The 25,810-nt window shown below is 36.1% G+C and overlaps 1 protein-coding gene across 1 annotated transcript; it reads left to right on the top strand.

The window, feature by feature from the left end:
• Positions 1-24,314, top strand: LOC134474728 (zinc finger protein 431-like). The gene is made up of 4 exons (XM_063243251.1): positions 1-132; positions 11,767-11,893; positions 12,093-12,153; positions 13,760-24,314. Exons 1-4 carry the CDS (start codon positions 130-132, stop codon positions 15,585-15,587), a joined length of 2,019 nt encoding a protein of 672 aa, XP_063099321.1. The 5' UTR covers positions 1-129; the 3' UTR covers positions 15,588-24,314.
• Positions 24,315-25,810: the final 1,496 nt, after the last annotated feature.

Below are 25,810 nucleotides of genomic sequence, written 5' to 3'. Positions count from 1 at the left end.
CGGTGTCATGGCATCAATTGCAAGGCCAGGGCAAAAAAGGGAGCGCTAGATGTTTGCTAGACAACTGTTTTTTGCTTCTGTTCTCCGTGGACTGCTTAGAAAGAACCTGGGAGACCTCCAAACTACGCAATGGTGATGTTATGGGATGGGAGCAGTGAAATGGGGTGGAATCTGGATGAGACCAGTTAGAAGTGATGAGAAGGGATTGGGGGTTTAGCTCAGCTGCATAAGCACCTGCCTTGAAAGCAGGCAGTCATGAGTTTGATCCCCAGTACCGATGAAAAGGAAAAAGACCAAAAAAAAAAAAAAAAAAAAAAACCAGTGGTGAGAAGCTGCTGTGCTGTCTAGAGCCTGTGTTCTTAGCCTCAGACCCTGAGGTCCTCTTGTGCTAGAAGGGAGTCATCCTGTGTCCCTTTTACCTCTAGCTGGGGTCAGGATATTTCTGGGTCCCTTGAACGCTATTGCCACTGTGATACCACCAGGCCACAATGCCATTTTTGAAATCGCCTGCTGCCCTTGCTCCTCTAACAGTCTGGACCCAGGACAGGGTATGAGGAGACCCTGATTCCGAAGTGGTTTCAAGCTGGGTGCAGCTGTAATAAGCTAGGTCTCTGCTCTCATTCCTGTCAACAACAGATCTGAAAGCCAGAAGTTTATAAATGTCTGTGCTGCAGGACCTCATAGCCACAACTGCTCTCCTTAAACTTATGCATTTATGTATTTTGTGATTGTCTAAATTTATACTATGTTCTCATATTTCCATGCTCATGAAAGGTGGAGGCAAAGGTTCTGAGAATTCAAAGATGTGTAGTGATGTGCCTCAGTGGAGGAATGCTCCCCAAACACCGGATGAACTCCTGTGTATTATACAGAACAATGCAAAGAATTTCTGAACATACTTGATGTGACACATGTGCTCATAGACGATGTTTGGGAGAACATGCATAGAGGTTTAAATTTTGAGAAAATGAAGCAGATATAAATGTGTCATCAAGGGCAGGGAAAAGTGTGTTTACTAAAGACAAATTCCAGAAAGGGCTGCCTGTTAAATTCTCCTTGAAAAATGCCTAAATTTAGTCATTTGCATAAACATATATGTACATGTGATATCCTTCTGAATGGAAAGGAATATGGGTGTCATATCTGAATTAAGAGGTGATTTACTAGCTTGGTTGATCATATACATTGTTTAAATATGAAAATGCTCTGTAATGGACTTTACTAATTCATGTAAAGAGATTCCCTAAATTGAAATTGTGCAGGGATATCAGTAGTTATGCCATGAATGGTTTTCTGCTTAGGGTGGATCAGACAAGCTTGGAAAGGATGTGGAAGTGACTAGCAGGACACAGTGTGCCAATAGCAGGACATACAACAGAGAGGGTCTTCCCTGAAAGTCAGGTAGTTCTTAGGGTAAGCATGAAGTTAAAGTTGGCTTATGATTCCTTCCTTGAGGGGGATAACACCAGCTCTGGTGAGAATCACTATTCCACATCCTTGTCAACCCATGAATTATTTGTTCTTCACTTGAGATCTAGTTTTGATTATCTCTAATTATGACCCAGTGTCATGAAGGTGAAATTTGAATTTTTTTAACAGGGATCGAACTCATGATCTCAAGCTTGCTAGGTAGGTGTTCATGCTGCTGAGTTAAATACCCAGCTCTGAAAGTTTTTTCTGTATACTATGTATGATATCAACATTGTTCCTCAGAAAATGTTGAATATTATGGAATTTTTCTATATTGTATGGATATAATTTTTAAAGCAAACCAAAAGTATCTTATGCAGTCACTTTTCAAGTTTCACATTGTATTTGGGGTGTCTCAGTCAGGGTTTCTATATTTCAGACAGCTCTGTAACTTAGGCTAGCCCCAACTCTAGGAAGGTCTCCTGCTGCATCAGCCTCCCAAGATATATTTCTTATATCTGAATGGAGAGTGATCACTTGGTGATCACTTGGTGACACTGAGCTATAATTTGAAACTTGTACCTGGTTTCATTGTTTATACATTTTTTACATACAGCAGTTTTCAATAAACATGAGTTATTATTTATGTATTGTATTTGATGTTATTTATGTTTTGTTCTATGAATCTAAATTTAAATATCAAAATTCTGCTTAAGTATATTAAGAACAAATGACTCAGTGGCCTAAATGAGATTTGAAGAGATATCATTGTTAGTACATCAAAGTGATTGATGAGATATTTGTCTACCTCTGTGTTATGGATGCTGGTCCTGCAGGCTTTCACTATGAGCTCTGCTTTAGAGACAGTGCACAGGGACTCTTGCAGTGAAACAGCATAAGAATCAGTGCTCCTATTTGGCTGTTATATTAGCTGTGAGTTGCAATATAGCATTAAATTTGCTGTCTCAAAAAATGTGTATATACAAAAATTAATCCCCAAGATGTGGAATTAAGATTTGAAGAAATCAGTCTCCATTCAGCTGTTTTGTTTGGTTTTATTTGTTTAGTTTAGTTTTGTTTTATTGAGACAAGTTTTCTCTATGTATATGAGCTATATTTGAACCCTTTATGGAGCACAGAATTGCCCTAACCTCAAAGCAGCACTCTTATCTCAGCGTCTTGAGTGTGGGATTATAGATATGTGTGTTTTTACCCTAAAAAATATTGAGACTTGTAACTTAGCTGTGTTGTAGGTTGGCTTAATAGATGCCATCTTGAGCTTTGCATTTAACTAGTGCCCTTGTATTTCACTCAGAAAAATGGAAAATCACTGAGGGTATTAGTCCCAGGAGAAAAGCAAAATGAGCTGTACCCAAAGAAAAAAATTAACCTGCTCAACAAAAGAAGCAGAATACAGTTGTCATCCAAAAATTAGTATAAGATTCTAGCTAAATGATTTCCAACAGGATCTTTTTGTGATTCTATCTTTAAAACATCTCTAACATTCCAGTTCAGAGCCTCTTGTTTAGATCCTGAAATGGGGTTAGGGTTTCTGTATACAAGTGGTGCTGAGCCCAGCTGATGAAATTCCACATTTCTCAATTGGGTTGCTTGGCTTCCTATATTATTGTTCACAAAATCACCTCGAGCTGCAGAAACCTTACTGACACAAGCAAACCTCAGGATTAAATGACAGTGCCCCTGAAATGAAAGAATAGTAGTGAAAAGGAGAGAAGAAAAAGACAAATGCCATGTGCTATAATGCCCACCTCTTTTCCCCAGCAATGAAGAAGCTGAAACAGGAGAATGGCCCTGTATTCAAAGACAGGCTAACCTACATAGTGAGTGCAAGGCTGCCCAGAACTCCAAAGTGAGACCATGTCTTTAAATCAAAAAACTAAAATGAAAAAAAAAAAAAAAACAACCAATTAGACAGAAAGACTATTGAAAACAAACAATAATAGAGCTGAGTGAAATTTGACTTATGTAAAATGGGAATTATTGATTGATGCTGCAGAGGAAAGAAGGCCATGTAGTGGCATCCAGGAGTCAGTGACAAACACATACTTAGGAATGGCACCTATTGTGCTACAGGACAACAGTGACCTCCTTCCTCCAATACATATGCAGTTCATTAGACTGAGGACTTCTAAAAGCTCATTGAAATTTTAAACTCAGGGCAAACAAGCAGCTTGAAATTCTGGCTTTGGAACAATGCCTTTTGCAGACATTTCATATTTAAATTGAGATAAGAGAAATATAATCCTGCCATGTTTGATATCAAATACATCAAGTTTAATGGCTCACAACATTGACAAATGAAGTCATAAACCAAAAGAATTTCAAAAATTTTCTTAGAAAAAAAGAGAGACCTATAGCCCTGAATTATCAGGAGTGGTCTTTGGTGTTTTGGCCATAGACCTATTGTCAGGGATCATTTATACAGGAAAGTCACAATGTGATTACAGTGTGGGTCTCAGACTACAATCAACCTATAAGCTTATAGCTGCTTAACTAATGTTATTCAACAAGGAAAAAGTCAGCCAGAAAAGGTATGTGGAAAGAGCCAAGGCATTTTGTGGGAACAATAGTCCAGTTGTTCTGGTCATTGAGTATGTTAATTGATGCCTTTCAGGACTTCCTGGAGGGGGTGGTGGTAACTGTGGTACATTTCAAGCTGTTGTTTTTCTCTTCAGGAGCATGTAGACCTAGTCACTGCATCTTCACCTTCAGGTCAGGCTTTCTTCAGCTGTGCCTGTAACAGTGATTGTTGTATTTAGTATTTTGCATTGACTATTTGAGGTTCCAGTTCCTCTCTGATTGTATATCAATTTCTGTCTACCTTGACATCCTTTGCTAAAATCACAGTTCTATTTGAATGAATAAACTGAAATATTCATTAATACAGGCCAGGGATTTAGCTCAGGAGGCAGAAACGCCTGCCTGGAAAGTGCTAGGTTGTATCTTTGATCCCTGGTACCTAAAAAAAAAAGTAATTTAAACCACAGGAAAAGAAAATAATTTCATTTGTGAAAATGTAGGCTTATAAAATTTATAACTAAATATGTCAATGACAAATTAAACATTGTTAATAGTCATATTTAGTATCTAAATTTGTTGGGTCTGGGGATTGAGCTGAGGTATACAAGGAGCTGCCTGGAGAGCACAAGGTCATGAGTTCAATCCCTCATACAGAAAAAAATCACAGTTGTCAACGATGCAGTGCTGTGAGCACATTTATTGAAATGGATACTTGGTATTTAATAGGCTCAATATTTCTTTTGTTGTATATGAAAAACCTGCAGATAACATGACAATTACAGTGAATGATATACTGTCCCTTATAGGATTGCTATTTTCTGAGTTGTTTTTATTTTTTGTTTTCCCACATATTTGAAAGTTGAAAATGTTGGCTGGTGCTAGGTGGAAAAACTGTGATAATCATTTTTTCAATTTAATGATATATTTCCCTATATTCATTAAGAACATTTTATTTACTACAGTTACTCCAAATCAAATTGATAAACAATTCTTAAATTTACAGGCCGCTGAGTTAGTTAGAAAGAGAGGCAACCATACCATGATATAGAGAAATGAAATTCCTGACCTTCTATGTCTGGTATGAGTTTGTGTTCTCTAAAATGCAAGAATGAATTTTAGGAACAACAGAGTTGAAAGGCAGAATATATATATTGAGAGAAAGAAAATGAAAGTATTTTGCTCTAAATAGGATATTTTGAAAGTGGGAGGTGGAACCAGAGGACTTTTACCTTGAAGTCACTTTCCTCTCCCTTATTCAACCTACCTGTGGCCAGAAAAGCATCTCAATCAGGTACTTGCATATTGGCAATGCCAAATTTAAGCAGCACCCAAGTCAAAAACTTTATGTGTGCTGCCCACACATTTCCAGAAAAGAAAGCCAGACCCCCAGTGTTCATGGGGTTCTCTCCATGGTCTTAGAATAAAGGCCATTTTGACTTTATATTCTCTTCTTTACTACACCAAAAATTGTATCAGAAAGCTTCTGTCTGAGAAAAACAGGAGGAATTCTGAGCCAGTAGCAAAGGACTCTGATTTTATACAATAAAATCATGTGGTGAGTGTGATAGCTCAGACCACAGCATATTTCCCAAGGAAGCAAGAAATTAAAATTTGGGGAGCAAATACTTTATTTTAGGCCAGGCCAGGTGATGCAATCTCAGGGAGCCAATTTGGAGATTGTGTGCCTTACAGCTAAAAAGATTGGGTTTTAAAGCTGAAAACCACAGGAATGTTGTGAACTTTGACCCAGTTTGATAACTTTCTTATAGTTAAACATTTCTTAGGGACAGTACATTGTATTGCAGATAGGCTGAAGGGGGGGAATACAAGAAACTGAAACTTAAAGCTTTTATGGGAAATGAAGACAACCTAAGAATGGGGAGGGGAGGGAGATTTACAAGGAGCTGAAACTTAAGTCTTTACTGGAGATGGAAATTTAATCTCTATTGAAATGGTGCATATAGAACAGGAAGGAGGCAGATCGGTTAGAACTAAGTTACAACAGTGAGATAGGTTTAAAGTGGGTTAGATTACTGAGGTTACTGAGGAGGTAAATTAGCACAATAGAGAAGCAGAATATAAGAAATGTAAAAGTGGCCTTTTATTCAAACAATGTGGAGAGGAGCCAACAGCAACCAAGGGTTTGGCTCCCCTCTCCCTGGACTAACTATGGGGTTTTGTGGTTGTGATAACTCAGACCCTGGAATAAAATCCAAGGAAGCAAGAAATTAAAATTTAGGGAGTAAAGGTTTTATTGTAGGCCAGACCTGGCAAGGAGTCTCTGGGAGCCAATTTGGAGACTGGGCACCTGACAGAAATAAGTCAGGGCTTTTATCTTGTACATCAACACACAGCTGCTGGTCACACAATGCAAGGAGGGGGATGGGGTGTGGTGCACTACAAAACAGAAACATGGGTGCCTTACATTTTATGGGAAGAGCAAGATTTGGGTGACAAGCAAGTTTTCCTGTAAACAAGCAAGTTTAGATAATAAGAAATCCTGTTTTCCTCAGCAGAGCCTAGAAGTCTAGCAGTGATTAACAATTTCTGTTAGCTTATCTTAGCATCACATGTGTGATTTGTAGAGGGCAACAATGGTTAACATATCAATTAGGTATTTACAGTTCTTTACACAGGAGAGCATTGATTAACATATTAATTAGGTCATCCAGAGGGGGAAGGAAAAACACATATACAGTAAGGCCAAGTTACAGGTTTTGCTATGATACAAAAATAACGAAGGCATTTTTCTAGAGTACGACAGAGGTATATGTGACTTTTGAGTGGACATGGTGCTTGGAGGGGACATTGATGTCATGCAAGGAGCTGATGGGAATTTTCGTTAGGGCCCTGGGAAAGAAAGAGGAAGTTGTAATCAAGGAAAAAGAGGAAGTGGCCATATGAGTAAGCATCCCTGATTTTGCCTTCTTCCACCTTGAACTACTGTAATTGTTTGTAGGGCAAAACTCTTTCAAGTACATCCTTCAGTTTCAAGGAAGAAATCAGAATAATGAATTTTTGCCACCTGTCTTCCTCTATTGCTGGTAGTAAACCATTCATAAGAAATACTGTTAGTCATTTCCTTAATGCATTGTAGATACTATAACCAAAATTACAAATCATTTCAGTTTCAGAAAACAAAAGTAGCACTTAAAGTCAGGGATAAAGCCCTTCAGGGCAAGCATCCCTGGAAATGTGAGATCAACATTGTAGAATACAAACTACTACTGATTTATCTGACTTCAGGAAAGAGAAAAATTTATAATGATACTCCTATAGAGTAAGAATCTCCTGGTCTAATATGTCTGGTATGAGTTTGTGTTCTCTAAAGTCAAAGAATGAATTTTAGGAACAATAGAAATTAAGAGCACAATATACTTATTGAGAGAAAGAAAGCTACCTGAGAGAGAGAAGGGGTCCTGAGTGGGATGCCAAACGCTGTCCTTCTAGGGACATTTATAGAGTAAAATCATGTGGTGAGATGAGTTTAAGGTGGGGAAAAATCAGAACTCACAATCCAGATGGCCATAAGACGGGACAGAGCTATGGTAGCCCCTAAGATTATAAGTTCATGTAAAGTTGATTAACTTGGGAAAAAAGGGGAAAGGGAGTCACAAAGAAAGCAGGCATTCTTAGGCAGCAGTGTCTTTTCCCTTAGGGTTTTAGTAGGGTGACTCCTGAGTTCGTCAGGATGATAGGAAATATTTAAAATGTCAGTTTTTAGGATAAGCATACTTTTCTTTGAATGATTCCTGACCTCCTCAGAGTGCTATGGGACTATTTAGAATATCAGTCTTTTATGTATGGATGAATTTGCTTATCATTTGTCTTGAGACTTGGCCCATAGCATGAGGTGTCAGCCTTCCCCATAGTTGCACAGTATCTCCTCTCCTGCATGGACTCCTTGGAGGACCTAGTCCTGCCTTATGCCAATACTATTTAAATAACTCAGGTGCCTGTAACAGTACTGTTTGGATAATTGATTACAGATGTCTTGTGCTGTGGGTGAATGATCTGGGGATTACAGTGTTCAGTGTATATACCAGTGTTGCCCCCTGATTGACATGTTTTTAAATTTAATTTTAATTTGAAATTTAATTTTAGTTGAAATTTAATTTAATTTAATTTAATCCCTGACTTTAAGTGCTACTTTTGTTTTCTGAAACTGAAATGATTTGTAATTTTGGTTATGGTATCTACAAGTGTTCTTTTTTCAGTGAAATAGAATGGATTTGAAAATTAAAAGCCTGAGGTAAAGATCTTCAGTACAAACACTCCTCTGGTCAAGCTGAGATCACCACTGTAGAAGAACGGCAGCTCCAGAAGTCTCTGCACTACAGTCTATCATTTGAGATCCTCTCTTGCAGGGAGGGGTTTCTTTCCCTGTTGATTCTTGACTCAGAAGGAGAGCTGTAGAGCAGGAGTCAATCAGTGATGAAGGGGCAGGCTATATGAACTGTCCAATTTTCAGGCCATTCCTGGCTGTGACTTTTGTCTCTTCTGGTGTCTCAGCATGATTTATCTTTTCTGAGTACAATACTGGTAGCAAAACGCTTATTGCATCTCATTTAGTACTTTCGATGTCCTGTGGCCTGATTAGCAAAGAACCTGAGAGATCCTGGAGCCATGGAATGGTGAGGTTGTGGATGGGAGCCCAGAGATAGGGTGGATTGGGCGAAACCAGTTACAAGTATTTAGAAGTAATTCCTGTGTCTGGAGCTTCAGGTATTTAGTTAGCTTCAGCTCCTGAGGTCCTCCAGCATTGGCCATGGGTCATTCCCTGTCCCTTTTGCCTTTTGCTGTTGGCAAGGGTGATTTGGGGTCCCCAGAACCATGGCTTCACTATGACAGCAGCAGACTCAAGTATCATCTTTAAAATTCACTGCTGGCCTGGAAAATCCACCATCTTAGGCATTGGAAGAAGCTTGGGATGACTCTGACTATGATGATTTGTGGCTTGTAGAACAGTAATGAGCTAGGTCTAATCTCACTTTCCTCAGAGTAGCAGATCTAGAATGTCTGGAGTTTATTAGTGTCTGTAATGCAGGGCTTCATAGCCACAATGGCTCAACTTAAACTTGGGCTTTTTTGTATTCATAGTGATCTCCTCAATTTATAGTATGTTCTCATATTTCCATCCTCATGACAGGTAGTGGCAAAGGTCCTGAGAATTCAGAGAAGTGTAGTAGTGTGCCTCAGTGGAAAAAGGCTTCCCAAACAACACATGAACTCCTGTGTATTATACAGATCAGTGCAAAATAATTTCTGAACATATTTAATTATTTAGGTGGCACCCTTGCTCACAGACTAAGTTTGTGAGCACAGCCATAGAGTTTTGAAGTCTGAGAAAGATAAAGCAAATATGAAAGTGTTATCAAGGACAGGGTAAAATTTTGTGAAGGACAAATTCCAGAAAGGGCTATCTGTTAAATTCTCATCAAAAAATGCTGAAATTTAGGCATTTGCAAGGACATATACACGTGATATTCTTCTGAATGGAAAGGAATAGGTGTGTCATCTCTGAATTAAGAGCTGATTTAGTGGCTTGCTTATTCATAGACAGTTTAAATATGGAAATGCTCTGCAATGAAATTTAGTAAGTGGTGTAAAGGAGAAGCTTTAAACAGAAATTTTGCAGTGATATCAATAGTTAGGCATGAAGGGTTTCCTGATGAGGATGGAACAGAGGAGTGTGGAAAGGATGTGCAAGTGACTGACAGGATTCAGGAAGCTTATAGCAGGACATACAACTGAGAGGGTCTTCACTGAAATTCAGGTAGATCTTAGAGTAAGCGTGAAGTTAAAGTTGGGTTCTGATTGCTTCATTGAGGTGATCAACACCAGCTCTGGCAAAAATCACTATTTCACATCCCTGTCAACCCATGAATTTTGTGTTCCATACTTAAAATCTAACTTGGATTATCTCTAATTATGCCCCAGTGTCATGCAGGTAAAATTTGGATTCTTTTTGTACCAAGGATCAAACTCATGCCCTATGCTTTCCAGGCAGGTGTTCATGCCACTGAGCTAAATACCCAACTTTCTCTTTGTTGTATGGAAGATATCCACATTGTTTCTCCTAAAGTGTTGAGTATTGTTGGAATTTTTCCATATTGTATGGCTATAATTTTTAAAAACAAACTAAAGGTGTCTTATGCAGTCTCTTTTCAAGTTTCACTTTGTCTGTGGGGTGTCTCAGTCAGGGTTTCTCTACTTTAGACAGCTCTGTAACTTAGGATAGTCCCAAATTCAAGGAAGAAGTCCTTCACCAGCCTCACAAGATATATTACTTATATCTAAATTGAAAGTGATCGCTTGGTGACAGTGAGCTATATATTACAGCTTTGGCCTGGTTCCATTTTATATACTTATATTTTTAAAAAACAGCATTTTCCACTAACATTTGAGTTATTATTTGTGTTCCATATTGGAGGTTATTTATGTTTTGTTCTATGAAACCAAATTCGTGTTTCAAAACGCTGCTGAAGTATATTAAGAACAAAGTACTCACTAGCCTAAATGAGATTTGAAGAGACATTCTCTGCAGCCTATCAAGGTGATTGCTGAGATTTTTTTCCTTTTTTCAAATTTTGAAAGTGGTAACATAAACAGAACAAGGCAGAATAAGGCCAACTAAGATCATACAGTGAAATTGGTATACAACTTCACAACAGGTTACTGCAATGACAGTAATAGGTATCACAGTATATTTTATTATCTTTATAATAGTTGCTCTTTCAAACACATATATCAAAATGAGATGAAATACAGAACATTATAGTACTTATCAAAGTAGAATTTTGAATAGAGAAATACCATTAATCAGAATAGAGTAAAACAGTAATAAAAATATTTGCCTTTGAAGAGATAGTAGAAGGAAGTTCGCCTTATTTGTTATGGTCTGCTTCCCAGGAGATGCTCAGATTTCTGTTCCCCATTTGCTAACAGGGGGTGACAGGAGAAGAGGGGTAGGGAAGTGGGATGTCTGATTCTAGGCCGTGCATCAGTAGGTTCACTATTGCTTATAGGGAGACAGGCTGGTTGTTTGGTTTCACAGCTGGCGTGGATCTCAGGAGCTGCTGCTGGTTCTCCCCCTGGAAGGGCCACATTCTGCCAGACCACCACTGCTTACGGGGGAGAAGTGGTGGTTGCTTGCCTTCCAAGTGTCCTAAATCCAGCATGGCATGGATCTCAGGAGCTGCTGCTGGTTTGCCCCCTGGATGGGCCACAGTCTGCCACACTGCCACCACTTACCAGGGAAGGGAGGTGCTTGCTTGGTTTCTCAGTTGATTGATGGGATATTTATCTGTCTCTGTGCTTTGTGGATGCTGGTCCTGCAGGCTTCTCACTGTGAGCTCTGCATTAGAGATAGTACACAGGGAATCTTGCAGTGACTCAGCACAAGAATCAGTGCTCCTATTTCACTGTTACGATAGCAGTGAGTTGCAATCTATCATCAAATTTGCTGTCTTCAAAAACGTGTGTATATATACAAAATTATTGACAAAGACATGGATTTAAATTTGAAGACATCAGTCTTCATTCAGCTGTTTTGTTTGGTTGTATTTGTTTAGTTTTGTTTTGTTTTATTGAGACAAGCTTTCTATATGTATGTCAGCTGGATTTGAATACCCTATGGAGCCTAGAATTGCCCTGAACTCACTGAAACCATCCTGCCTCAGCCTTTTGAGTGCTGGCATTACAGATATATACCACCACACTTTGCTTTTGATTCAGATTTGTAGGAGAGAATTTAAGATATCCCAAACCTGGTGTCTCAACCTTTGTGTGAGAAATATATGTGTCGTCCTTTAGGAGGTGGTGACCTTTGAGGATGTGGTTGTGAACTTCAGCCATGAGGAGTGGACTTTGCTGAGTCCATCCCAAAAGAACCTCTACAGAGATGTGATGGGCGAAACCTTTAGGAACATGGCTGCAACAGGTAAGGACAAATTACTTTTGTCACTCATGCTGTCAGAATGTTGTATGTCACTCATCAGTGCTGTTTCATTAAACACAATGTGAACATATTTTTAAAAATACCTCAGACCTGGACACATTATATCATAACTCTAAACAAAATCTATTAATTTGTATGTATTATTCTAATGAGCCCTGGTATTTCTATATCTACAATTCAGGAGGACTTGGGGAGATCCAGGAAGCTGAAAAAGAATGCAAAATTTACTGGAGATACTTAAGGTAATTCACACTCATAAGGAGAAGGAATGTTCCTGAGTAATTAGTGAGTCAGCAGAAAAATACCGCCAAAGAAATGAGGCACCATTCAATTTATTGTCAGTAATATTCTCCGAAGACGTATAAGGAGTTATGACATTCTCCCTTCAGTTTTTCTACCCATATATACATGTGAATACAACACATTCCTCATCTAAACATTACTAAGATTGCAATAGAATTTGAAATAAAATGGAGTTCTTGTGTTTCCAAGCCATGCTCTAAAGAATCAGCCATTCTGACTAAAATTCTTAGAAGGCTGGTAGAATGTTAAGTGCACTCATTCTGAATATCAGTGTGCAGTTGTCTCTATAAATTGACCCCCTCATACTTGTCCTGAATATATTTTTTAAAATTCAAGATGCACATAAAATACTGGTACATGCTTACTCATTTACAAAGCAAATCAAGTTATAATAGATTAGGCCTTGAAGAAGCTTAGCTATCTATCACTGGATTTGTGGAGAAGGAAAATGTTAATCAACTCTCTGTGATTGTGCATTCTTGTAAATCCAGCACACTAGGAATCAGATTTTGCAGAATGGCAAATTCAAGTTCAAACTTCACGGCTTAATGATCAGTGAAAATCTCTTAAAACACATTTTAAAAGCTATAGATTTTATGCTAATAGCTGTTGTTCATTCCCAGCATGGAAAAGAAAAAAATGTCTTATATAATGTCAAAAAATAAATAATATAATGTCATTTGCCATAAGAAATAGGTGGTTCTTTCTCCCATCAATTCGGTGAAATAGCTCAGCTATAAAACCTAAAAGTTCGGGGCTGGGGATTTAGCTCAGCGGCATAAGCGCCTGCCTTGCAAGCAGGCAGTCGTGAGTTCGATCCCTGGTACCGATAAAAAACTAAAAAGACAAAAAAAAGACAAAAAAAAAAAAAAAAAAAAAAAAAAACCTAAAAGTTCACAGGTTACCTTTTAGATGAGAAACCAAAATATAAATTGTGGAATGAAATGAAAGAGTTAATAGAGAAAAGTAAGACTGACCATATGGAAAAGGGAACTGCAGGTTAAGGACAGAAGGGAGATTGTGATGGGGAAACATAATCAGATTGATCTGTATGTGATACACATATGTACCCATGCCGAAAGTGAAGCTAAAGATTCTGCATTTCAAAACGTACCAAATTTTAAGATTTCCAAATGTGTGCCAGTCTTTTGGGAATGGTTGTTTTCAACATGTCTTATAAGGCCATTCTGTTACTTCATGGTCAGAATTTCTTAGAAGGCATTAAAAACAGAACTTGACATTAATGCAGTCATAAAACTGAGACCCATTTCACTGTGAGTGTTTCTTTTTTTTTAATTTAATGTAAGAAAAGACTAAAAAAACAAAATAAGTAGAAATGATACCACTTTCAAAGTGAAAATAAACAGGAAGAAATCTAAAGACAATGATTACATATGCTACTCATAGAAATAGTTAATGAAATACAAAAGTGAAACATATGAAGTGGGGATTCAGAGAGCGAGACTGCAAACAGTTTTGTTCAAATCTCCAATAAAAACTTAGTAATATGGTTATCAATCTGATATGTGCTTTTTTTTTTTACAGAAATGACAAGCTAGGGAAATCCTATGGACGTACATCTTGGAATCAGTGTAAAGAAGTATTCCCTTGTACTGCAGAAGGTAATGTGAATGTGAAAGAAGCAGAAACACACCACAATATTCAGAATCATGAAAAATATTGCAGTGGAGAGAAATCCTATGTATGTCAGCAATGTGGAAAAGGGTTCAGCAAATCTGGACATTGTAAGCAACATGACATAATTCACACTGGAGAGAAACCCTATGTATGTAAGAAATGTGGGAAGGCTTTTAACACATGGGGATATTTTAAGAAACATGAAAGAATTCACACTGGCGAGAAACCATATATATGTAAGCAATGTGGGAAAGCTTTTATTACACATGGACATTTTAAGGCACATGAAATAATTCACACTGGAGAGAAACCATATGTATGTAAGCAATGTGGGAAAGCTTTTACCCGACATGACCATTGTAAGCAACATGAAAGAATTCACACTGGAGTCAAACCATATATATGTAAGCAATGTGGGAAAGCTTTTAACACACGGGGAAATTGTAAGAAACATGAAAGAAGTCATACTGGAGAGAAACCCTATGTATGTAAGCTGTGTGGGAAAGCTTTTATCACACAAGGACATTGTAAGGCACATGAAATAATTCATACTGGAGAGAAACCCTATGTATGTAAGCAATGTGGCAAAGCTTTTAACACACGGGGAGATTGTAAGAAACATGAAAGAATTCACACTGGAGAGAAACCCTATGTATGTAAGCAATGTGGAAAAGCTTTTATCACACATGGAAATTGTAAGAAGCATGAAAGAATTCACACTGGAGAGAAACCCTATGTATGTAAGCAATGTGGCAAAGCTTTTAACACACAGGCAAGTTGTAAAATACATGAAAGAATTCACACTGGAGAGAAACCCTATGTATGTAAGCAATGTGGGAAAGCTTTTATCACACATGGACAGTGTAAGGAACATGAAAGAATTCACACTGGCGAGAAACCATATGTATGTAAGCAATGTGGGAAAGCTTTTACGCAACATAACTATTGTAAGCAACATGAAAGAATTCACACTGGTGAGAAACCCTATGTATGTAAGCAATGTGGGAAAGCTTTTATCACACATGGACAATGTAAGGCACATGAAATAATTCACACTGGAGAGAAACCCTATGTATGTAAGCAATGTGGGAAAGCTTTTAACACAAGGGGAGATTGTAAGAAACATGAAAGAATTCACACTGGAGAGAAACCCTATGTATGTAAGGAATGTGGGAAAGCTTTCAACACATGGGGAGATTGTAAGAAACATGAAAGAATTCACACTGGAGAGAAACCCTATGTATGTAAGCAATGTGGCAAAGCTTTTAACACACAGGCAAGTTGTAAAATACATGAAAGAATTCACACTGGAGAGAAACCCTATGTATGTAAGCAATGTGGGAAAACTTTTAACACACGTGCATATTGTAAGGTTCATGAAAGAATTCACACTGGAGTGAAACCCTATGTATGTAAGCAATGTGGGAAAGATTTTAACACACATGGACAGTGTAAGGAACATGAAAGAATTCACACTGGCGAGAAACCATATGTATGTAAGCAATGTGGGAAAGCTTTTAACACACGGGGAAATTGTAAGAAACATGAAAGAATTCACACTAGAGAGAAACCCTATGTATGTAAGCAATGTGGGAAAGCTTTTATCACACATGGACAGTGTAAGGAACATGAAAGAATTCACACTGGCCAGAAACCCTATGTATGTAAGCAATTTGGGAAAGTTTTAACCCAACATGGACATGGTAAGCAACATAAAAGTTCGTATTCAAGATAAAACCAGTGTATATAAGCATCCTAAGAATTTTTTGACCACAATTACATATTGCATAATGCATGAAAAACGTCACACTGGCCAGAAAACTTATATATCTAAGGAATGTGGGAAAGGTTTCAGCAGAAATGCTCATTGTCCAATACATGAAAAGATTTACACTGTTGAGAAACCCTGTTTATGTGAAGAATGTGAGAAAGCTTTAAGCACACATGGAATTTGTAAAATACATCAATGACTCCACACTAGTCGAGAAACCTTATGCATATAACAATGTGGCAAAACTTTTACCACATACAGTCATTGCAAAACAGATGAAACAATTCACACTGGGATTAATCACTCACTACATAAGCAAGTGGAGACACTTTCAGCATCCAAATTGTAAGTGAAATACCTGAAGAAACTCACACAAGAGATAAATCCTATGTGTTATGGGAATACTCTCAGCACACATGATCATTGTTACATATCTGAAAGAGCTCACTGGATCCTATGTGTATTAACAGTGTGGAACATATGGCAATCCATGTTTGTTGTTAAATACATAGAAAAAGCAGCACTCTTCGGATAGTTTAGATCTAAGTTTATTTTAAAAATTCCAAGTAGACCTGAAGAAATAATTGATACAGAAGTTTGATGTCAATATTTCTTCATGAATTTTCCAGAAATGACAAATCTGAAGTGGAGCTCTACTCAAGTACACATTTTATATGGGTTTCAGTTAATCACTTATACCTCTTTAGATTTTTTAATGTGTCTTTGTGCTTCGACATGGCATCTTGTAATTAAACATGGTAAACTGAAATGGGCTTTTCACTTTCAAGTATGGATAGTGTCTATGTACTTAACATTTTGTTTTTAAAACTTAATTTTCATATTTTTGGTGAATTTTTATTTAAAGAAAAAATCCAAAAAGTGTAGAAATAATACAAAATTTCTGAAAAATAAACAATAAGAAATCACTAATTGATTAATTACATATTGTCATCTTAGAGGTAATTGTTCAAGTTACAAAATTAAAGCATACAAAGTGATATTCAAATAATGACGCTGTGAACAATTTACCTCAGTGATCAAAAAACTTATTAATATGCTTATCTGTTCTACAAACTTGTTTTTTATCTTAAAGACGGTAAAGTTAAACATGACAAAACACAACAGTTCATAAGGAAACAAGTTAAGGAAACAGATTTCAAAGCAAGTCCACTGAGATGTTCATTTTCTATCTTAATGTCTCTAGTTTTCTTCCAAATAGTTGTTCCCATCTTCAGAAGCATTGAATATATACTGAACATTATAGAACTAATCAAATAATTACAGGATGATAATGGCTTTTTTGATGTTCAAGACTGATGTTGGGGAAGTTGATAATGATTACCATAATGTGTCTCATTCTCTTCATAGTAGACCTCTTTATTTTTATGTATGCTGAAACTGAACATAAGAGACTAAACTAATATCACTCTGAACAGTGAATAATAGTATCCTGAGAAGGAAAAAGGTGAGGAATTGCCTAAAAAAAGAAGGCAGAGGACATTGTTAAAAGTGTATCAGGATTTAAAAGCTACAGTAGTTCTGTTGCGCTGTTTAGTTTGATTATATTTTGTTCTGGTCTGTCTACTCATATTAGATTTGAGGGCACAGAGAGGTAACCCAAAATAGCAGGTTATACCATGATGGTAACTGTCCTTAATTTCCAATTAACTAAAACTGAAACCCTGTATTACTTACATTGTCGTACTATAACTGATCTTATTGGAATCAGGTTTGTTTGAATGTTATTTGGCCTTGACTGATTTTATTCACATTTGGTATGCTTGCTGGTATCAAGTCCAAGAGTAGAGGCCACTACTCTGAAGATAATAAGATGTGAAACATATATATTGGGGGGCTGGGGATTTAGCTCAGTGGCTTAAGCACCTGCCTGGCAAGTGTGAGGTCATCACTTTGATCCCCAGTACCAAAAAATAAATACAAGATATAAATTCCAGGTTTATTTTTTTTTATTTAAAGAGAAAAAAAGAACATAAAAACAAAGCAGTAAAAGGGTACAAATCATACAGAATTTCAAGAAAAAATACAGTAAGAAATCACTAGTTAATAGGTTACATATTGTCTTCTTAGAAACAGTTGTCCAAATTATAAAATTAAAGCATATAAAGTGAACATTCCTACAGCGAGAGTCCAGACAGTTGCATTCAATGAACCAACAAAGCTCAGTAATATGGTTTTCCTTCCTACACACTGAAACAGGCACTTATATCTCTTAGACTACCTTCCTTTCCTCTCTTCTTCAAAATTACATTTACACTTTTGAGGTTTTTTTTTTTTACTCCCATAGTTCTTATTACTGTTTTTTGAAGAGAATAAAACCTAAAGTGAGTTAAAAAAAAAACAGAGTTGGTTAGAACATAAGGATGGGCATAGTACTTGATGCAAAAATAGAATATCAGGTGATCAAAAATGGTTACCATTGTGCCTCTTGCTATTTTTAAAAAAAGTTGCTATATCATCAGGTATAATAGAATTGATCAAAACAGTACAGAACAAGACCAATAAAAACTACACTGGAGACCTTACAGGATTTGAAAAGAAGATAATATTCAAACCCTAATGGGCATCATAGTAAATCTTATTGCCTACAAAGTGGTTGCCTATACCCTCAAACTCGATACTATCAAACAAAATAGAATACAGTAAAATCAGGCAGAACAAGATGGGGAGAGCAATACTGGGGTTAAAATCAGGTTAATAGGAAAACAAAAAAAGTTACTATAATATATCCCGATATTTTTTAATTTGGTTTTATTTTACTTGAAAAAAATAATAAAACATACAATAATTTTATTAAAAGGTTGGAGATCGAGATAAAAGAGACATTGTCATAGAACAACACAGGTCACAACTGTACAATTAAAGCATTTTGTTTCACCACCAGATAATCTAACATAATATTTTCACCATAGTGCCTCTTTCCTTGAGTTGTTTGAATATAATGTCGTATACTATAGAATCAATCATATCAAGACAGTGTGAAGCCATTCAAGAGAATGAAAGAATTACAGAGTTTTGGAGCCAGTTAACAGAAAATGGACAACAATTTCTATATTATCTCTTTGCCTGTGAAAAATTTTATTTATACTATCACATACAGTAAAATATATTAAGATACAACATGTTAAAACCAGTGGTAACATGTATAACAGCTTGATGGGAGTTCCAAAGAAGATGATATTAAATCAGCACCAGCTTTTATGATGTGTTATTTTCTTCAGAATAGCTATTCGTACTATCACCAATACTAAAATCGAAAAACCCAGGGTAAAACCATTGCACTTAATACCATGTTGATTGTACTACAGTTGCTTTGTAGTGTAACTTCAAGTCAGGGATTGTGGTACCTCCTGCCTTGCTTTTGCTGCTTCTAACTGTCCTTGCTATTCTAGGTTTCTTCTCATCCCAGATGAATTTTAGGGATGATTTCTCAAGTTCTATGAGGTATGTTGATGGTATTTTTATCGGGATTGCATTGCACTTAATAATGAGTGAAAACATTATATGGATTCAAACCAATATGATTAGGTATCATGATTACCACATACTTCTATGTATTATCATTTCTTATACTAGGGATTATATTCAATATTTATACATGTGAGTTTGATTTATTTCACATATGAGTATGGTCTCAATCTGCATCTATTTATTTATATGTCAATGTGATCATTCTTTATAGCTGAGTAGTACTCCATTGTATAAAAACACCATAACTTTTTTATCCATTACTCAGTTGATGGACACTTAGGTTGTTTCCAAGATCTGGCTATTACAAACTGTGCTGCTATAAAAATGGGTGCACATATATCACTGTGGAATGATGCTTTCAGTTCTTCTGTGAATATGCCTAGAAGTAGAATAGCTGGGTCAAAAGGTGCTTCCAGGCCCAGCTTTCTGAGAAATCTCCAGACTGACCTCCACAATGGTTGCACCAGTCTACACTCCCACAAACAGTGCAGAAGAGTTCCTTTTTCCCAACAGCATCTCTAATATGTGTTGTTGGCAGTTTTCTTGATCTCGGCCATTCTTTCAGAAGTGAGATAAAATCTCAGTGTGGTTCTAATTTACATTTCTCTAATGACCATTTATGGTGAACATTTTTTCATGTATTTATTTGTCATTTATATTTCTTCATCTCAAAATTGTTTATTCATCTCAGATGCTCATTTTTGGATTGGGTCTTTGAATTTTGGTGGTCTCATTTTTAAAAATACTTTATATGTTATAGACAGAAGTCCTCTGTCTGAGGAGCAGTTCACTAAGACTTTTTCCTAGTTTGTGGGTTTTCTTTTCACTATACTGGAGATTTCTTTTGATGTGCAGAAACTTTTTTATAAGAGGTGATCCCAGTTATTGATTCTGGGAAGCATTTCCCATGCGGTTTGAGTCGTGTTCATCAATTCTCTACCTACCCCTATGTCTTCAAGGTTTTTACCCAATTTGTCTTCCCATAGATTTAGTGTTTCTGTTTTAATATTTAGATGTTTGATCCATTTAGATTTTATTTTAGTACATGGTGATAGGCATGGGTCTAGTTTTAGTTTTAGGCATATGGAGAGCCAGTTTTTCACCACCATTTATTAAACAGAATGTCATTCTTCCAGTGAACATGTTTGGCCCATTTATCAAAGATAAGGTATTTGAGTGTGTTTGTAGTGGTGGTTGTATCTTCTCATCAATTCCACTGATCTTTGGCTCTGTTTCAATTCCAGTACCATGTTGATTGTACTACAGTTGCTTTGTAGTATAACTTCAAGTCAGGGATTGTGGAACCTCCTGTCTTGCTTTTGCTGCTTCTCACTGTCCTTGCTATTCTGGGTTTCTTCTCATCCCAGATGAATTTTAGGGATGAATTCTCAAGTTCTATGAGGTATGTTGATGGTATTTTTATTTGGATTGCATTGAATCTGTATAACAGTTTTGGGAGAATGGCCATTTTCACAATATTTATTCTTCGTATCCATGAGCAAGGGATGTCTTTCCATTTTCTGAGATCATCTTCAATTTCATTTTTCAGTGTGTTATAATTTTCCCTGTATAGGTTTTCACTTCTTTTGTGAGAGTAATTCCTAAATATTTCATTTTTTGGTTGCTAGTGTGAAGGGTGTGGCCTCTCTTATTTCTGTCTCTGTGACTTTGTTGTTAGTGTATAGGAATGCTATTGATTTTTGAGTATTGATTCTATCCAGCTACATTACTGAATTTATTATATCTAGGAGTCTTTCAATAGAGCTTTGGGGATCTTCTATATAAAGAATCATGTCATCTGCAAATAATGATAATTTAACTTCTTCTTTTCCTATATTTAAGCCTTTTATTTCTCTCTTGTCTAATTGCTCTGCCCAGTATTTCCAGTAGTATATTAAATAGGAGCTGTGATAAGGGACATTCTTGTCTTGTGCCTGATTTTAAAGTAAAGGCCCTCAATTTTTGACCATTTAGTATGGTACTGGCTGTTGTTTTGTCATTGCCGGCCTTAATTATATTGAGGTAAGGACCATCTATTCCAATTTTCTGCAAGGCTCTTATCATAAATGAATGTTGGACCTTATCAAAAGCCTTTTCTGCATCTATAGTAATGACCATGTGATTATAACTTTTGTCTCTATTGATATGGTGTATTACATTTATTGATTTACATATATTAAACAATCTCTGCATGCCTGGGATGACTCCCCCTTCATCATGATATATGATCTTGTTGATTTGCTGCATCCTATCTGCCAAAATTTTATTGAGGATTTTTGCATCCTCCTTCATTAGGCAGATTGGTCTGTAGTTCTCTTTCTCACTTGGGTCCTCCTCTGGTTTTTGTACTAGAGTAATATTTGCTTCTTGGAATGATTTATGAAGGATTGCTTCCCTTTCCATTTCATTGAAGAGTTTGCAGAGTGTTGGCATTAGGTCTTCTTTATATTTCTTGTAGAATTCTTCAGCGAATCCGTCTGGGCCTGGGCTCTTCTTTGTAGGTAATTATTTTATTATGTTTTCAATTTCATTAATTGAATTTGGGTTATTCAGTAGTTTTACATCTTCATGACCTAGCTGTGGTACTTCATATGCTTTAGGAATCTGTCTATTTCCTCTGTGTTATAAAACTTTGAGAGTAGAAGTTTTCGAAATAGGTTTGATGGTCTTCTGTATTTCAATAGGGTCTGTAGTAATTTCACCTCTTTTATTCCTTATTGCTTGTATTTGAACTTTTTCTTACATTTTTAAAATAAGGTTGGCTAGGGGCTTTTCGATTTTATTTATTCTTTCAAAGAACCAGGTCTTTGATTCATTGGTTTTTTGGATTGTTTCTTTAGTCTCTATTGCATTGATTTCTGCTTTGATTTTTATAATTTCTTCTTTTCTTTTGGCTTTGGGCTTGACTTGCTCTTCTTTTTCTAGATGTTTGGGGTATAACATCAGGTTATTTATTTGTATTCTTTCTGTTTTCCTAATGTGGGAACTCGTGCAATAAATTTTCCTCAGAGGACAGCTTTCATTGCATCACACAGATTCTGGTAGGTTGTATCTGTGTTTCCATTTGTTTGTAGGTATTGTTTAATTTATTCTTTAATTTCCCCTGTGACTCACTGATTACTCAAGAGTGTTATTCTGTTTCCGTGTGTTTGTGGGATTTTTGCAGTATCTTTTATCATTAATTTCTAATTTCATAGTGGTATGGTCTCGTAGCATGCAAGGGATACTTTCAACGCTTTAGCATTTATTTAAATATGCTCTGTGAATTAACATATGGGCTATTTTAGAGAATGACCCATGTAATACTGAGAAGAATGTGTATTCTGTTGTTGTTGGGTAGAATACTCTGTATATGTCTATTAAGTCCATTTATTCATAGGTGTGATTCAGTTCTTTTATTTCTTTGCTCATTTTCTGTCTGGTTGATCTGTCCATTGGTGTCAGTGGTGTGTTAAGATCTCCTGTTAGAATTGTGTTACTACTAATTTGATTTTTCATTTTTGTTAGTACTTGCTTTATATAATTGGGTGCTCTGGAGTTTGGTGCATGTAAATTTTAGATAGTTTTCTCTTCCTCTTGGAGTTTTCCCCTAAGCACTATGTAGTGACCTTCTTCATCCCTTCTGATCATTATTGGCTTGACTTGCTGGTCTTGGCAGGAAACCACGGGTTCTACATCAGGTTTGATTATTAACTGCTTTCACATCCTACAACATCTTCAAAGTTGCATTTTTATAAAAATAGCTATATAATGTTATGCTTACTTGTATAGTCCCTGATGATGTAGACAACTCAATTGAAAATAACAAGAGAAAGCATAGCAAGTAGTGTATATCACCTAATATTGTGTTCTTATATGTCTCTTTCATATCAGGATTTTCTAGGAATTTGTTTTGTTGTCTTATTTTGATCTGTTTTCCCTCATAACACAGAAAGGATAGATATACACATAGAGATTCACACATGGGAAGAATTTCTAACCTATTTATTTAAACAAATAATATAATGCATAATGTAATGCACAGATACTCTGAAGAAGTGACACTAAGAAACCCAATGCTAATTCTGTAGCATTATGATATAAAATTGAGCAATACTATTATTCATTGTTCAGAGTGATATTAGTCTAGTCTCTAGTTTTTTTGGGAATTGTAATTTTAACATGGCATTGTTTTAATCTTTTGATGCACATGCTTCATTTTCTCTTTCATAAATGATGTTTCTGAAGTTGAGGCAATATTTGGCATTAAGGTATACATTTGTAGAGGCTTGGAGTATGTGTTTTTGACAAAGTTGTGTTCTTTTCACATAACTTGTACATTAATGAATGTTATGTTTTCCAAGTTGTGACAAGACATCTGCTGATTTCCTAACATCACTGGATATTATACCATATAAATTATGTTGCCTGATTTTGTTTCTCAGTGGAGCCAATATTTGTCATTTAAGTAAACCTTTGTTTTTCTAACCATCAGAATTTTACTTGTTATGTTTATATTACATCTTTATTTGCTAGTAATGTTTCCCCACATGTACCAAATGTAAACCATACTACTGTGAATTTCTGATTGTGCCATACTGACAGAATCATAACTTGTCTCCAATAGCACATCACAATATATATATATATATATATCAGTATCTCCAGAAATTATAAAATTTGGCATGATTTATGAGTAACCATACTTTGAAATCAGTTTTTCTTTCCTATGGAGTTGTTTTTGGGGAAAATGTTGTTATTGGGATGTATCATGCAAATGCCTTTATTTTATTCCTTGATGCTGTGAATGCATTATATATTTTGTAATTATTACTGTTTTTTTCCTAAAATACTGAAGTAATGGCATGAAGGGAAACCTAAATTTTGAGCTGTCAACACAGTAAAAAGTAAATTTGCTAAATTAAGTTTCAGATTGTGTTCTCTTTTACTGAATTGTGAATTTATACAATGGCATATCACTTTATTTATAAGCACCAGTGCATGATGTTTGTGGTGTGTACTGATTATATTTAAACACATACAGTGGGCCACGAGTCCCAGTTGGTTTCCTGTCGCCTGTGGTTTTCACTTCCATTTTAACATTCATGTAATTTGTAACATGTTTAATGCAGTGTTGTTGAATACAAAATCTGCTTAGGAATTATGTTGTTAAAAACAGTGGTGTCATGAAGACACAAGTGAACATTGCATTAAATACCCCTAAGCCAGTGAAGAGAGCTTGCCCAAGTCTCAATTATCCTTGGTAAAATAAATTCCTCACCTCTTATGTAACCACCACTAAAACTATATCTATTTTGTACTTATAGAACCTGATACATTTCACAAAGTAAAAGACACTGTGAAGTACATTGTCGGCCTCTATGCACTACACCATGTGGCCAGATTCCCTGCAGCATATTTCTTCTTAGCATTAATGGGAATATTTGGAGTTTGTATTATAGCTAATAATAGAATACTGAATCCATAAGACATTTATCCTGAATACATGCACTTTCTCATTTTACCATGAAAGTAAGTCTTGCTGGTCCTATTGATGCATGCTTGTAATCCTAGCACCTCAGTGAGTTTAAATTAGTTGAAGAGGAATTTGAGTCTAACCTACACAATTAGAGTGGCTTGTCTCAAAATATATCTTCAAGTTCTGCAGATGTTGCTTAATGCTTTAGATCTCCTCCTTTTCATCGCCAGCATCAACATTTTTTAATACTCACAATTGCACATCAGTAGTTGTCCTTTTATCGGTTGGCCATGTAGCAGTTATCCCAGAGAATCACTTGGGAAACACATTTGTTTTTGCAGTGACCATCATGAGCATCATTTGGGCAGTTGTCAATTTAACACATTCATTCTTGTATTGAATACAGTAGAATTGTCACTTTTATATTCCTTGTTATTTTATAAAAACTAACAAAAAGTATGCAATTTTTGATCATTTTGTATTTAAATAATTGCATTGGTAAGGAGTTACCTATAAAGATTAGGCTAAAGATGATTTCTTTAGTTCAAGCATCAGGAGAGAATGAGATGGGATGATAATGGCTTTAAAGCTGACTTTGGGAGGTAATTGCTAGATGGTTTAGCAGATTGTGAAACAGTTGTTTTTATGCCTGCATTTGAAGTTTAAGGAAACAAGTACATTGAGGTCAAGAATATAAATGCATGATAGTGTAAAAGAATCACTACTGCAAATAGTGATTTTTCTTTTATTCAGGAAGTGTACTTTTTTTGGTAATTTGTGCAGCAGTCTCAAATATGCCTCTATTGGAGTAAAACATAGTGAAACATGAAAGAGCCAGGCATTCCATGTTCTGAATGTAGAGGTATTAAAAAATATTTTTTTAATACTATTGCTGCTGTTTTGTGTAGAAAATAAGATGGGGTAACAAAACAAGCAAAAAGGACTGTATAAGATATTAATCCTCCTGCATAAACATAGAAGCCACAAAAAGTCAAACCAAAAGGATGAAGAAATAAACTACAGAATGAGAGAAATTTTGCCTATTAATCCCTGACAGCTAACATGTAAAACCAATAGGAATGTGAAAGGAAGGCACATTTTTCAGAATATGTACAAATTGCCAAGAAATACCTGAAGAACTATTGAGCATTTTTGCACAATAAAGAAATGCAAATAGGGACATCATTTCATTGCAGAGAGAACTAATCACCATAAGATCTAAAGAACATTCAGGAGACTA

Source organism: Cavia porcellus, unplaced genomic scaffold, assembly GCF_034190915.1.
Source record: "Cavia porcellus strain 051 isolate PalLab524CR breed Dunkin Hartley unplaced genomic scaffold, mCavPor4.1 scaffold_37, whole genome shotgun sequence".
In the NCBI taxonomy this organism is placed as follows: domain Eukaryota; kingdom Metazoa; phylum Chordata; class Mammalia; order Rodentia; family Caviidae; genus Cavia; species Cavia porcellus.
The sequence above is the reverse complement of the archived record's forward strand: the minus strand, read 5'-3'. Positions and strand labels throughout refer to the sequence as shown.

What these genes read in the sequence shown, in the direction of transcription:
- LOC134474728 (XM_063243251.1), top strand. An exon ending in TAGGAACATGGCTGCAACAG is followed by an intron (nt 11,894 to 12,092) that starts GTAAGGACAAAT and finishes TCTACAATTCAG; the next exon opens with GAGGACTTGGGGAGATCCAG. An exon ending in ATTTACTGGAGATACTTAAG is followed by an intron (nt 12,154 to 13,759) that starts GTAATTCACACT and finishes TTTTTTTTACAG; the next exon opens with AAATGACAAGCTAGGGAAAT.